This window comes from Perna viridis, chromosome 8, assembly GCF_037379345.1.
Source record: "Perna viridis isolate PV_CMFRI_1.1 ecotype Kerala chromosome 8, ASM3737934v1, whole genome shotgun sequence".
Classification (NCBI taxonomy): domain Eukaryota; kingdom Metazoa; phylum Mollusca; class Bivalvia; order Mytilida; family Mytilidae; genus Perna; species Perna viridis.
Genome location: NC_142452.1, coordinates 13,208,413 through 13,222,655, shown reverse-complemented (window position 1 = coordinate 13,222,655; position 14,243 = coordinate 13,208,413). Strand labels below are relative to the sequence as shown.

The 14,243-nt window shown below is 32.8% G+C and overlaps 1 protein-coding gene across 7 annotated transcripts in view; it reads left to right on the top strand.

Moving 5' to 3' along the window:
• Positions 1 to 2,199: 2,199 nt before the first annotated feature.
• The window catches only part of LOC148609402 (uncharacterized), a 48,215-nt gene continuing 36,171 nt past the window's right edge, over positions 2,200 to 14,243 (top strand). For 2 of the 7 annotated variants that reach the window (XM_088542021.1, XM_088542018.1), the window contains exons 1-4: positions 2,200 to 2,328; positions 6,423 to 6,534; positions 9,225 to 9,296; positions 13,318 to 13,469. In XM_088542021.1, coding sequence (XP_088398147.1) covers positions 6,454 to 6,534; positions 9,225 to 9,296; positions 13,318 to 13,469 — 305 coding nt within the window. In that variant the 5' untranslated portion in view covers positions 2,200 to 2,328; positions 6,423 to 6,453. The other 5 variants (XM_088542022.1, XM_088542020.1, XM_088542019.1 and 2 more) reach the window with 5 other exon arrangements.

Sequence of the window (14,243 nt, the reverse complement as noted above, 5' to 3'; positions counted from 1 at the left end):
GATATAACCCACCGTTTCGTTTGAAATAACTGTACCAAGTCAAGACCATTGCAGTGGTGTAATATCTATTTTGTCAGATCTATTTTGGACTGGCCTTCATTGTGGAACGGATTAGTGTTCGCTAATTTTATTGTTACCCTTATAAAAATACTCTAAATGAATGTGGTTGTTCTAATTACTGGCTGTCTCAAAATTATATGTAAATCTGTAGTTAAGATTGGGATATAAGCGCATATATATTAGGTGAATCAAAAATTGTATACTTCTACAATGTATGAACCACCTAAATGTCTCAATTATCAGGCGCCTAGCTGAGGCAAAATTGAAGTGTAGGCAAAATTACGGCAGGGGTCTGGAGGCCGCTTAAGGCCCCCAGCAGGTCCAGGGCGGGGCCCTGGTAGGGTGTCCAGGGGGGGGCGAAGCCTCCCGAAGCTGCGCGGAGATAGCGTTTTGAGCATCATTTATGCCCCTCCTGGATGTATTTTATCTCAATAAAAAAAAAATTAGCAAAATTAAGTGCAGGCAAAACCTTTTTGCCTAACGGCAGCTACGCGCCTGATTATAGGTTTTTCAAAAGAGAATATAGTTTTGGAAACTACCCGTAGATTTGAGGACTTTAGATGTATTAATAATAACTTGTTATATTATGTTGTAACATATCCAACTAGGTAGTATTATGATATGGGGAAAGAAAGATAACTCTCATCTATCCATGCATGTAATTACGGGCAAAAAATACATCAATATCAGTCTACGCACACAATGTAGCGAACCGAATTAATAAGATTACTTATAAAAAATGGAGATAAGAAAAACAAGGCGCAACACAAAAAAATCAAGCACAAGTGAAAAACCTAGAGTGACAGCATGTACTCCGGATGGATCAGCATGTCCTGCTCCACCAGAGGCACCAGTCGCAATGCAAGTGACTGTAATCCGCGGTAATAATCAAGCAACAACAATGCAGTTCCCCAACACGAGTCACAATGTATGATGGTCATTATGTAGAAGAAAGTGTATCACTTTTCTCTTTTTAATTTCAAGTTCGTGTGATAGATTTGATGTATAGGTAATTCTTGAAAATATGATTGTTCAGAGATAATTTATCTTCTAGTCAACGGAAACTGAAAATGAAGGACTGGGCTACTCGCTCCTCTTTTTAAGTCGCTAATATTGAATGTGACTTTTTGCACTCGTAATTTCATTACTTAATATTCGCATATGATTTGCATAATGATATATTTAGAACAGGAAGTTTATATGAAATGATCGGTTAGCATTAAACATTACGCAGTATCCAATTCAGGCACAGGGCTCCTTACAAGACTGTATAGGTCATATACAAATGAATATTCATCGCCAGTAGTTTAATCTGTTTCCTAATCTGGTACCGGGTAATTGAAAAAATTCGGGTCATCACGGTTACGAAAGAGTACACAATGATATAAAGGAAACCAAGATTTTAGCGGAAGTCACACGATTTTACAGCATATCGCATTCGTGTCATTTTGGATGTTGAAACTATGCCAAAATCAGTGGCAGAGAATATTTCGCACGATTAGCGACTTCGAAGAATTCAGTCTTTGATTTCTCTACAGCACAGCCCTTGTAAAAACCTGGCTTCATGTATGCGAGTAGGAACAGATCGTCCAATAGAGGCGCACAAATCGTTCCCTTAGGTATTCCGATGGTCTGTATGAGCATATGTCCTCTTAATGCGACAAAAATGTTGTCAACCAGAAATCAAACATTTTAACAACATCAGTCAGTTTCGGCGTATTTTTTTTTTTTTTTTTTTTTTTTTTTTATTATTATTATTATAATCAAAATAAGTCTTTTCTCTACCTAAAACTAGATAAGCATATTACATCTTCCAGTTCTCTGCTTTATATAAACCATTGGTCAATAAGATCCCGTAGTTCTGTCTTTAGCTGTAGGACTTAGCTGTCATGTGGCATTGTGGTGTACAAGGTAAACAATCAAAGTGTTCATAGTGTTACAAAAGATGCAGCTACTGGAAGCAGTCTTGAATTCTTGAGAATCCACCTCTGATTTACGTCGCCGCAAGTAGGATTATTACTTATGATTTTTGTCAGTAAGTGCATTTATATTATATTTTAAACCTGGAGTCATATCTAAATGCGGTGTGAAGGCCCGTTTCTTTTTAGAATTTGATTTCTCGCAAGTAGCCCGAGGGAGTATGTTCGAATGCTAGATCAACCAATCAACAGCCTGATTGACAGTTAGTGCGATTAGATGCGATTGAAACGGAAATTAGGTATTGGAAAACGTGTTGAAAACTTTGAAGGTACCTCAAATAAGTAATTGGTAAGTAAAAGCATTGATATTGCATAAATTTAATGACAATTTGCTATGAAGGTGGAACAGAAAACCCGGTCTTGGCCCTAAGTCGATCCTTAGTGCAATTATTCGAATTTCAGTACATGTTGACTTGTCGGATACACAGGTGACAAGTTTCATTTCGACCTATATATCCAATGTTCTGGCTTGAATTTATTTTGTTTCACATTATTCTAGACAATAATGAATAAGTTAGGTACTCTGTAGTCTCGTTGTTCGCCCTAAAAGGATGCATTGTTTATGATTTTAAAAATAACCGGCTTTGTTTACATATTTTTACCTGAATCCGCCATATTTGATTATATTGTCTCAGGTTGACTAAGCAATTAGTAAGCTATAAAGTATGTAATAATCATTCCTGTTTTCAAATTAACACCGCATTGATGGGAGCTGACAATTGTCTGACTTTTCTATTAATTAGTTAATTTTTGAGTTACTGTAACTTACATGTATAAGTAGCCAATCAAGCCACTTGAGGACCTCGAGTGAAACTACGTTACCTCCCTTTTACTAAATTAGTGTACATTTTGCTCACAAAGGTGTATGCATTGTATATGAATTTTCACTGCTTGAGACTGCAGTTACCATTGCTATCTTGTTTAAGGAACCACACCATACCTGGGCAAGTTTCCCAGTTAATAAAAAAAAATAACAGCAACTCAGCATCCCACTATACTTTAATTGCCCTGACCAACATGTATATGGTCTTTGCATGTGTTTTGGATTGGCATGTGAAATTGATCACACAAAAAAAAACCTGCACATATAGCGCATGCTGAGTTACTAATCTGTGTATCTTTGAAAACATGGTAATGCAGTAGTTACTTTATGTTGATGTAAAATGCTTATTTTTGTTTTTCTCCAAGTGTTTTTCAACAATTTACAAAATCCCTTTTTTAGCCCACCTTGCCGAAGGCCATGTGAGCTATTGCCATCACTTGGCATCCATCGTTGTCATTGTCTTTAATAATTTTTCAAAACTCTTCTCCCCTGAAACTACTTGACCAATTGGAACCAAACTTGGTATGAATGTTCCATGGGGTAACCTGCATAGAATTGATTAGAGGATTTTTGATCTGTCGAAAAACATGGCCACCATTACTAAAAATAGAACATAGGGGTCAGGCAATAGTTTTTCGCATACATCTCCAAAAGAGTTAGGTTAAGCCCAATAATGACCAGGTGAAAGTGTTCAGCGTGATAAGATCTATCTGCGGTCAAATTTTCATTTTAATCTATTAAGCCATGTTGGAGTTATTGCCCATTTTGACATTTTTTTTTTGCTATTCTTAGTGTTATTTCTTTCAAAAATCTTCTCCTCTGACACTACTCAAACAATTTGAACCAAACGTGGTTTGAATGTTCTTTGGGGTATCATGCATAGAACTGATATGGGGATTTTTTATTCATCGAAAAGCATGGCCCCCATGACTAAAAATAGAACATAGAGGTCAGACAATAGTTTTTCGCATATATATCTCCAAAACAGTTAGGTTTAGCCCATTCTGAAGGGGTAAAAGTGTTAAGCATGATGAGATCTATCTGTGGTCAAATTTTCATTTTAATCTGTGAAGCCATGTTGGAGTTATTGCCCTTTTTCAAAGTTTTTTGCTATTTTTAATGTTATTTCCTTCAAAAATCTCCTCTTCTGACACTATTTTACCAATTGAAACAAAACTTGGTATAAGTGTTCCTTGGGGTATCTTGCATAGGATTGAAGTAGGGTTTTTGATCCGTAGAAAAACATGGCCACTGCTACTAAAAATGGAACATAGGGGTCAGACAGTAGTTTTTCGCTTATATCTCCGAAAGATTAGGTTTAGCCAAATTCTTTCAATACATGTAGCTGAAATGATCCTTATTTTTAGGACTACAAAAGTCTTCAGGCATAAAATTTGTCAGACACCTTCTTATATGAGTTATTGCCCTTGACAGGGGAAAATGACAGGTTTTTTTTTAGTTTTCAACCAATGTCTTCAAAACTATGATAGATTTAGACTTTCATTTACTGAAATGATCCTTATGATAAGTCCTAACAAAGTTTTCTTGAGTCAAAATTGTTGGACAACTTCTTGTTTAATTTATTGCCATGCCCCTTTTCCAACACATCAAATGCCCTTTTCGGTAGCGAAAATGTACCCCAGTTAGAATTTTAGCCCTCTCGAAACCACAAAACTTTGCCACCATTTTTGTTGTTTTCTTAACACAATTTTTACGTCAAATTTGACACTTATTTTGTCAAAATTACCTAAAATCTCTGATATCAAACCCCTAATTCGCATTTCAATCTCATTTCTTCAATTAGGAGAGTCATTAATCTGACAAAAGGTGTTAATTGCTGTCAAAACATGTAAGGGTATGTTTTTTGACAGGTAAATAATCTCAGAGGAGCAATCAGCTGATCAGGGTTTGACAATTAGGAAATTAATCCTGATTGGATCTACCAATATTTTATGAATACCAATCATTTTCATTTTGTAAAGGTTAAATTCTACTGCAGAATTATTTTGACAATACTGTCATTTCAAAAGGTCTTCAATTTGTAGAAACTTGTGTAAGAAAATTTTAAAATTATCATTGTTTATACAAAATGAGTTACCTCCCCTGCAGTCTTCACATTTCCAGTAATTTCAACAATGCAGTATTTTTCACAAAAGTTTTGTTTGCTATAATTAAAAGAAATACTATTCCTTTCAAATAGTGATGATTTTTGAAATTCAATATTAACATTCTTGAATATTTGTTACATTTCCTCATATACTGTACCTTATGGTATGCATTTAATGAAAAGTATGGGTTGCCCAAGTTTCCCTGAAAGTGTGTTATTGAAACTGTACAGTGTCATGCTCTCTCATATTCAACATTAGACTTACGAAGGTTTCAGAATATTTGCTGAACTCTAACTGAAATTTTCAAAGGTTGGCCAACATCTGACTTTCTCGAATTAGTTTTAGTTTAAAGGAAAAGGTTTTAATGCTTCAATTCAGATGTGTCTGATTTTTTAAATTGTATAACAATTTTTTAACAAATCAGTGTGCCCTAAAAATCAAACATCGCGACAAAAAGTGCCCTTTGGAAAAAAATTACCATGCCCTTTTCTAATCCTAGATTTAACATTATGTATGTCATGAAGTCTTCATTTGCATAAAACCATAACTTACAAAAACATACATTTCCAGTACATTGAATGGTGTTTTAAAATGCAAAATACACACTTGTGCATTTTATTTGTTTGCCCTGAGTCAGTTCCTCTTTATTAAAGACTCATGCTATTGGGTGAAATATTCACCCTGAGGTGGCTCACTTTGTCTGTAGACCAGTGCTCACCTTTAGCCATTAGCCCAAAGCCCGGGACAAGTAAAAATTGATTCAGACTAGTGAAATGATGTGTACTTTTCTGTTTTGGGCTAGTTGAATCCTTTACAGTCTTCCATTACTCAGGCAAATTATTAAGAATTTTGAAGAAAGGACTGCTAAGACGACACCAATAGGAAAGTGAAGTGTTCTCTCATTTTCACATATTGCCTATGATCAGAACTGTACTCTTTTAGCAGTATTTTGACAAGAGTTGCCTCTTTTTCCAATAACAATTCAAACAAAAATGGCAATCTTTAAAAAAAACCTTCAAAATCTATTGAATATTCAGTTACATGTACAAGCAAGTACATGTATTTTAATCAGCTTGGGGAAAATCCATAAAATTTATGAATAGTTTAGAATCTTCAACATAAAAATGTAAGATTTGTGGTAGGTTTTTGGTTAAAATTACTATATTTTCTGTAAAAAATATGAATTAATTAAATTTTTACATTAAACAATTTTTTTTTCCTAAAAATCTCCAACATGATTTTGATGGGACTTATGTTCCATTCTTGTATATCTGTAACACTTTTTTCCTCACATTTTCTTAAGCAATTATACATGTTAATCACAGCTCCAGTGTGATGCAGGTCCAGACATTGATTGGTATACAATGTACATGTAGTTTACAAAAGTTACAGGGAACACTGTAAAACTACAAATGTACAACATTTACACAGTGCTGCTCTATAATTTTTTAGGTCATTTGTCTAGATGATGAGGATGTAAACCATGCCTGCAGGTCATTATGACCCACAGACTCTCCGTGGTAATGATTCTGCAGCAAATCTTTTGAAGTCAGTCCAAGCACAGGTAATAGTTATTGCTTTACAATATGTACAATGTACATGTACAATGTATCTGAATATTGTACAAAGCATCAAAATTAAAGTACAACTCAGAGACATCAATATCCAAAATCTTAGATACATTACATGTACATGTATGGCTAAAACTTAAATACAGGAAATTATAAAGGCAATTGATGTACATGTACACTATGTAGACTACATAATAAAACAAATGATAAACTATAGAGGCAAAAGCACATTGAATTCTTAATTTAACTCACCTTGCCCGTAAGGCCAAGCAAACTTTTGTCATCACTTGGAGTCTGTTGTCCGTCTTCATCTGTTGTCTTTCATTAACTTTTCTTTGAAAATCTTCTCAGAAACGACTCTGAGGATTATTACCAAACTTGGTCACCAGCAACCTTAGGGTATCTACTCTGAAAAATACAAAATGTATCATTTATATACATGTACATATGTAGATCAACCGTATAACATGGCCACTGTTGCTATTTAAGTACCTGTCCATATAAAATTCAGACACTGCCTATGGTAAGGTAAAAGGTAATTCATGGTGTAAAAAAACCCATGGATCATGCTATTTTTTAATGTGACAAAAGCCCTTTCTGCATTTGGATCTGTTCTTTTGAGAAAACTACACTTAAACAACCTCCCACTATAATCATCCAAATCACACCTGATCAAGTATTTGACATGTATGAATCACCTCCTGTCTGATTTTTATAAAGACTGCTACTTAAGACCAAGAAATTGGGGTCAAGTCATCAATTTCTACATATATCTCATAAACTAAAAGAGATATTGGAAAATGAATGTGTCCGTCCTTTTTCAGCTTGAAGTGCTCTGTACAAGTCCACATTGGATCAAAGTTGTCAAGTGACTGATTGTTAGAGTTAAAGGCCTTGAAAGATGACAAATGAGCTTTTTTGCAGTTTTCAGTCAATATCTTGTAATCTATAATACATGTAGGTAGATAAAAACTTTCAGTCGATGAAATGATCCTTATGATAAGGCCTACAAAAGCCTCCATTGGATCAAAATTGTATGATGATTCCTTGTTATTGCCCTTGAAAGGTAAAAATGAAGTTTTTTTTTTTTGGCAATTTCGGCTAATATCTTGAAAACTGTAAGAGAAAGGAAAAGACAGATGAAAGGATCCTTGAAATAACACCTAGAAAGATCACCATTTGGGTCAAAGTAATAAAACAACTCCTTGTTAGAGTTACTGCCCTTGACAGGTGAAAATTATATCTTGAAAACTAATAATAGATAGAAACAACTTTCAATTGATAAAATGAACCTTTTGATACTAAAGTCTTAATTTGGTCAAGTTGTAGGACAATGTCTTGTTAGAGTTAATGTCCTTTAAAGACAAAATATGAGGTTTCTTGCAATTGTTATCAAAATATCTTGAAAACAATAAAAGGTAGAGAAAAAAAACTTTCAGTTGATGAAATGATCCTGATAATGAGGCCTTACAAATAGCTTCAATGGGTCTAAGTTTTCAGATGACTCCTTGTTAGAATTATTGCCCTGGAAAGGCAAAAATTGAGCTAGGTGAGCGATTCAGACTCCTGAAAGCCTCTTGTTAATCTACACATACAAAAATGTATTTTTATACATTTTTATACATTATTTTTTTAAATCTTTCTTTATAAATACTGTACATGTACATGTATCTAATAAATCAAGACTCAATTTATCATTTACATGTACATTGAAAGTTTGAATCAGTTTTTTTTCCTACAGTACACCACCGTAAAATAGTATTTGAATTGATTATTTTTCTCACACTTAGTATGTAGTAGTATTTCCAGTGATTTGAATATTTTGACACAATATATCGGAAGTGATGTAAGGTAATAAATACTATACAGTCACATCGACATTCTTATCCTAAATACACCTGACTGAGCACGTTCAGTGACTCAGTTACCTGTATAGGTAGATTTACCTGTAATTTACTTGTTCATATTTTGTCTTGTTGATATTTAAAATTAGTTTATTTGTATTAAATTGGTATGTTTTTAAATTTTCTCACAGAAGTTTATTTTATAGATCCTTTTAAATAAATTTATTTTGATCACACTACAGTGATGATAGAAAATGGGAATGATATATTATAACCTTTATTGAGCCCTTTTGAAAACAAAAAAATGACAACATTGGAATATCTCATGCCACAAACTCCCACAAAAATTTAAAGCAGGTACACCCATACATACTTCAAAGTTTTATCATTGTCTTCAGAGGTGCAATTATTTCTACCTGGAAGTACTGATATCAATGTGTATCTGGGTATTAATCAACTTTGTCATTAATTTACATGACAGTGTAGTACATGTACATGTATGCACCTTTGGAATGTACATGTAGTAATTGCATTACAAGTCCATGATGACAGTGTCGTGAATGTTATGTGTGAAAGTGAAGTATTGATCAGGGTTAATGGATACATAGCAGTAACAAATAGGAATAAATTGTGTTCAAATGAAAGTGAAGATTGTGTATTTATTTATTAGCAAAAGGAGTATGCATAGATTTATATTGTGTGTGTTTTAATTTTTGATTTGTGGGTATTTGAAAAAAGGAGCTTGCATTAAACTGCATTTGGAGTTAAGTAATGTGTTGTCTTCAGTGAAAATATGTGATATGAATTAAGCAGATTGGATTATTTTTCTATTATTATAGGAAGTGGAATTTGAGAGATTAACAAAAAAATTAGAAACAGAGAGAGAAAGTGTTGGACATAAAAGAATAGAGGTATGATTACATGTACTTTTATAGTGGTTCCTTGGATATATTGGAGTTGGATTGTAGGTAGAACTATTGACATTGAATTTGATGGAGGTATCCATTTGAAAACCCTTGACAATTGATAAAAAAAAATTCTTTTTTTTTTTTAAGTCAATAGTATTCCTTGCGATACAGCAAAATATTTTGTGTTTGGTTAAGAGTACATGTATCAGCAGCCTTTTGAGGACATGCTACAGTAATTAAGTGGTCTCAACCAATGGAAACTCTATAATATTTCTTTAACTTATAGTACTCTAAAATTTATCTAATCAAAAGTCCCTTTTGAATAGCCTGTTTGTAAATGTATATACATGTATGAGTACTGTACTGGTGTATGTCATTCTATCTGCATGCCTTTACAGATTTACATTGTTTTCTGTTATTTTTCCTTTATTACATGCTTGAGTCACATGAATTAATGTAGTGTTTGATAACTGTATGGAATTTTAAAAATGTATGCATTTTGTGAAGAATTGGGGCTTGAGCAATATTTGTCTGCATTTCCATTTACTCGTTGGATTTTTATGAAATTTTCTCTAGTCTCACACCACTATGATTATGGTTCTGATACCTCACATGTTGCAAAATATATGATTCCCTTTATGGATAGTTATAGATATTTATTTTTTATTTTATTTATCTTAGCTAGACGTAATATCCATTAAGTTTGGTGGTCTTCTTGTGTTAAAGTTTTATTGTCTGAGACTCTGGTTTTTATAGTGTTGGTCATTTGGTAAAGTTTTTGATGGTCTGACACTCTGTTTTTTTTTTTTTTAATAGTGGTCATTTGTTATGTTTAGATGGTCTGATATTCTGTTTTTTATTATAGTGGTCATTTGTCAGGTTTAGATGGTCTGATATTCTGTTTTTTATTATAGTGGTCATTTGTCAGGTTTAGATGGTCTGATATTCTGTTTTTTTATTATAGTGGTCATTTGTCAGGTTTAGATGGTCTGATATTCTGTTTTTTATTATAGTGGTCATTTGTCAGGTTTAGATGGTCTGATATCCTGTTTTTTTATTATAGTGGTCATTTGTCAGGTTTAGATGGTCTGATATTCTGTTTTTTTATTATAGTGGTCATTTGTCAGGTTTAGATGGTCTGATATTCTGTTTTTATTATAGTTGTCATTTGTTAGGTTTAGATGGTCTGGGACTGGTTTTTTCTAATGGCTGATGATCTGATATTTTATTTTTTTTTCTAGTGATGGTCACTGGTTAGAGTTCAATTGTCTATATTTTAGTTTTTCAGTTGGTTAATGTTTAGTTAATATGAGATAGATACATGTATGTTGATCCATTGTTTTGACTTTCGGACCATACATATACATGTATAATGTTTATTTATCTGTTTACCATTGTTAGTAGAAAGCTTCTGTTTGACATCATAAAACTCCATTTCTTTGAACTCACTTCTTTAATGATTAAATTTAGCCTCTTGTTTCTTCTTTACCATATAGAAAATAAGGTTCTCTCCTCACAGTATTTTAATCTACATAATAAATATCCAAAAAATCCCTTTTTAGTCTAGCAACAAACTTGAGTCTATATCTGTAGTGCATTGTTTTGTATTAGTCACCAGAAAATATTCCTGTTATTTGTAACCCAGTAAAAGTTTATCTGTAAACATTAAAACATAATTTATTGAACTTTCTCATGCTATAGTCACCTCAGGTACATTTATAGAAAGTTCAACACATAAGGACTAAATGTAAAGCATAACTTAAGTAATTAAGATAGGCTTGTTAATATAATTATTTATTAGATACTAAGGAATTTCCGTATTAGATGGATCACATCCTGGGTTATCTTGAATTCTGTGCAAATTTGCAAGGTACAAACTTTGTAGCTTTCTTACTGAACTGTTACTCTAAGATCCAAGATAGGTTTGTGTTCAATCATTGAAATTCACACCTAGTCAAAAATGTGTTTATCCTTGGAAAGATATATTTGTGCATATGAGTAGAATAAGATGGGATTATACTTGTATTGAACTGTCACTTAAACACTTATACCTTCCCTAAAGTATTTCAAAAGGAAGTTTTGTTATCTGTTATTTTTTCCTTTATTACATGCTTGAGTCACATGAATTAATGCAATGTTTGATAAACAACAAAAATGGTACACTAAACTAAACAATCAGTGTCACGTAAATGTAGAAATTTAAATTATTCATTTTTTAACAGTAGAATTGCAACATATAAATGATGTCAGCAAGTGTCTGTAGTTTTGTTCACATTAAATTTAATATGCTCAGCTTTCAAGGATGAGATAAACGTTTTTGTCTTACACCATGTCTGTTGTTCCCCTGTCTTTAAATTTTGTTTTCTGTGAAGATTTTATGTTCACCATGGACTGTGTATCATGTTCTGACTAGATATATGTGCTTCTTGATCAAAACTAGGTGTCAGTTTTTGTTAAAACATTTTCTTTTCAGTTTCTGGTTTTTAAGCTTTACATTTATGTGAAAGTGGTTAAGGCAAGAACAAATAATATGTATGTTTCCTGCTACCCTACTTACCCTAAACATTTTATGGCCATTTTAGCTTAAGCACTACGTCTAAGTCTTGATTGTTTCCCCATTAATTCAGTGTAAGATGTTTTAAACAAATACATATACATGTACGTGAAATTTATTGTTTAGTTTAGTGTACCATTTTTGTTGTTTCATGACTATTTCTTGGTCTCTACCATTAAAAGGATATTTATCACAGTCTTTGTTAGACACTACTGAGTGAAGTATTGTTAGATGTCTTCATTTTCTAAACACTTGATTTTCATTGCCATGTTATTTCATTAATACCTGTAAAATTTGTACCTGAGATGAAAGCAATAGCTTTACAGGTGTGCTGTAGACAACAATTCACATTTGTATCTGCTTTAGATGTTATTGAGGTTGATGTATTAACAAAGCTAATTTACACCTGAATTTTGTGGTCATTCTACACAATTTCGTGTTCAAGTGCAAATATTAATCATTCAAAAGTTGACATTTCCTATTAAGATTATAATTTTTATTTCAGACCACTTATCGATATCAAATTTTATAACATGTCTGAAATGGTTATGAAAAATGCCCTTTGTGTTATGTTGTATTATAAAAATAATGGGTTAATTGTACACTACATGTATCTTGCAGTTGTTGAAGAGAACATTAATCTTCATGAATGGGAGGTTTTTGAATTTTTCCCTGTCCTAGCCTCTATTTAGTTTCTCAGAAGATGCCACACCTCTGCACTAAGCATTTAAAATAAGAGTAATGACTTATTAGCTTTGTATATTATAAGAAAGATATGGGCAATGTATTAGCTCATGTTGCCATAGATTCTCTGTCTTGTACATATGGTTAGGTGGACCAATTACTCTCTTCTGATGACTTCTCACATTCATCATCATACTACATGTACAGTGAGTTTTGTTTATCAGGAAGCGCCTCCTGTATACATTATAACTGTATATTTTTAAAGACCAAATGAAAATACATGTATTCACATATAATGACCCTGGTGTTGTGTAATTGTAACTTTCTAGTGTACAAAACATGTTGACATGATATAAGATATTGTATAACTCCTGCCATTGACTTGTTTAAATTATCTGCAATTGTACCCATCAAAACCTCATTCATCACTTTTATAATCTATTTTGGTACATGTACAGTACCTATGTGAGAAAGCTTGATTTTATCATATGCACTGCTTTTACATGTATTTAGTTCATAGGTTTATGTGCGTTGTATATACATCTCTATCATTTTGTTCATGTGCTTGTTCTGTTTTTGCATTGTGTGCAGTTGTAAATGTTGAACAGAATGTTTCCAATGTATGTTCAACTTATACAAGTCAAATTAATGTACTGTACATTTTTTTTTACTTTCATGTATTCTGTGTACCTAGTGTATGTGTCCTTTGTTGCTTGTCCCTGACCTGCATGTACATGTATTTGACCTTTACCCTATAGTATGGTTTTTGGTTTTCTATTATTACAGTACAGGGTGGGCAGTCAAGGTGATAGTAGTATGAATAGTCTCTATAGCATGGAGGACTCTTATCAATGGCAAAGCCCCCACCCAGACACACAACTTCAAGATGACACCCTTGGTGACTCAAAAATGAGCTCTCACCTTCTTGATTCTTGTTTGTAAGTAAAAATATTTGGTACTGCACTTCTAAAATCATTCTTCTTTAGGCATTCATAGTGTACACAAGTACTACTTGCTTGTTGTGCAGTAACTGAATGATACTTTCTCTGTAATAACCACACATCAGCATGATAATTGTGTTGTTAAGTGGCACTGAGCATACTAATATAATCTTATATTTCATGTATTTTACATGATTTGAAATTTTACATGATTATATTTTACATGATTTTAAATATGTGTGTAGTTTGTGTAGGTTTACAACCTACTGGTAATCTTAGAACCATTTAAATTAAATGTGGAGACTTTTTTAAGTAGACAGAGCTACTGTTCACATTTCTCTGATACTGGTATATATTCAATTTACAATCCTACTTTGCACAGAACTAAGTTCGAAAAGTCAAGGTTTAAAGTTTAAAGCATCAATTACAACTTCAAAAATTTAATTTAAGAATGCTCAAGTACCCCATTGTGAGGGTAGAAAACTCTAATCAAAAGCTTTGACAGTTGACCTGTAGACTTTTCAAAAAAAAAGGTGCTTCTTTAAATTGTAGAGGACATTCCAGTTCAGCTAGGTATACAATAGAGATAAAAATGCCATAGTCAATGGAGCATATCCTACACTCAGAACTTGTTTAAATTTCAATTACTAGCTAGCATGAAGGTTGATAAAAGAATAGCTACCAAAAAATTAAATATTTTTTCAGATCTAGCTCAACATTTTGGTGTGTCATTGAGTCTAATTAAAAGATTACTTGTCAAATGAAGTTCTA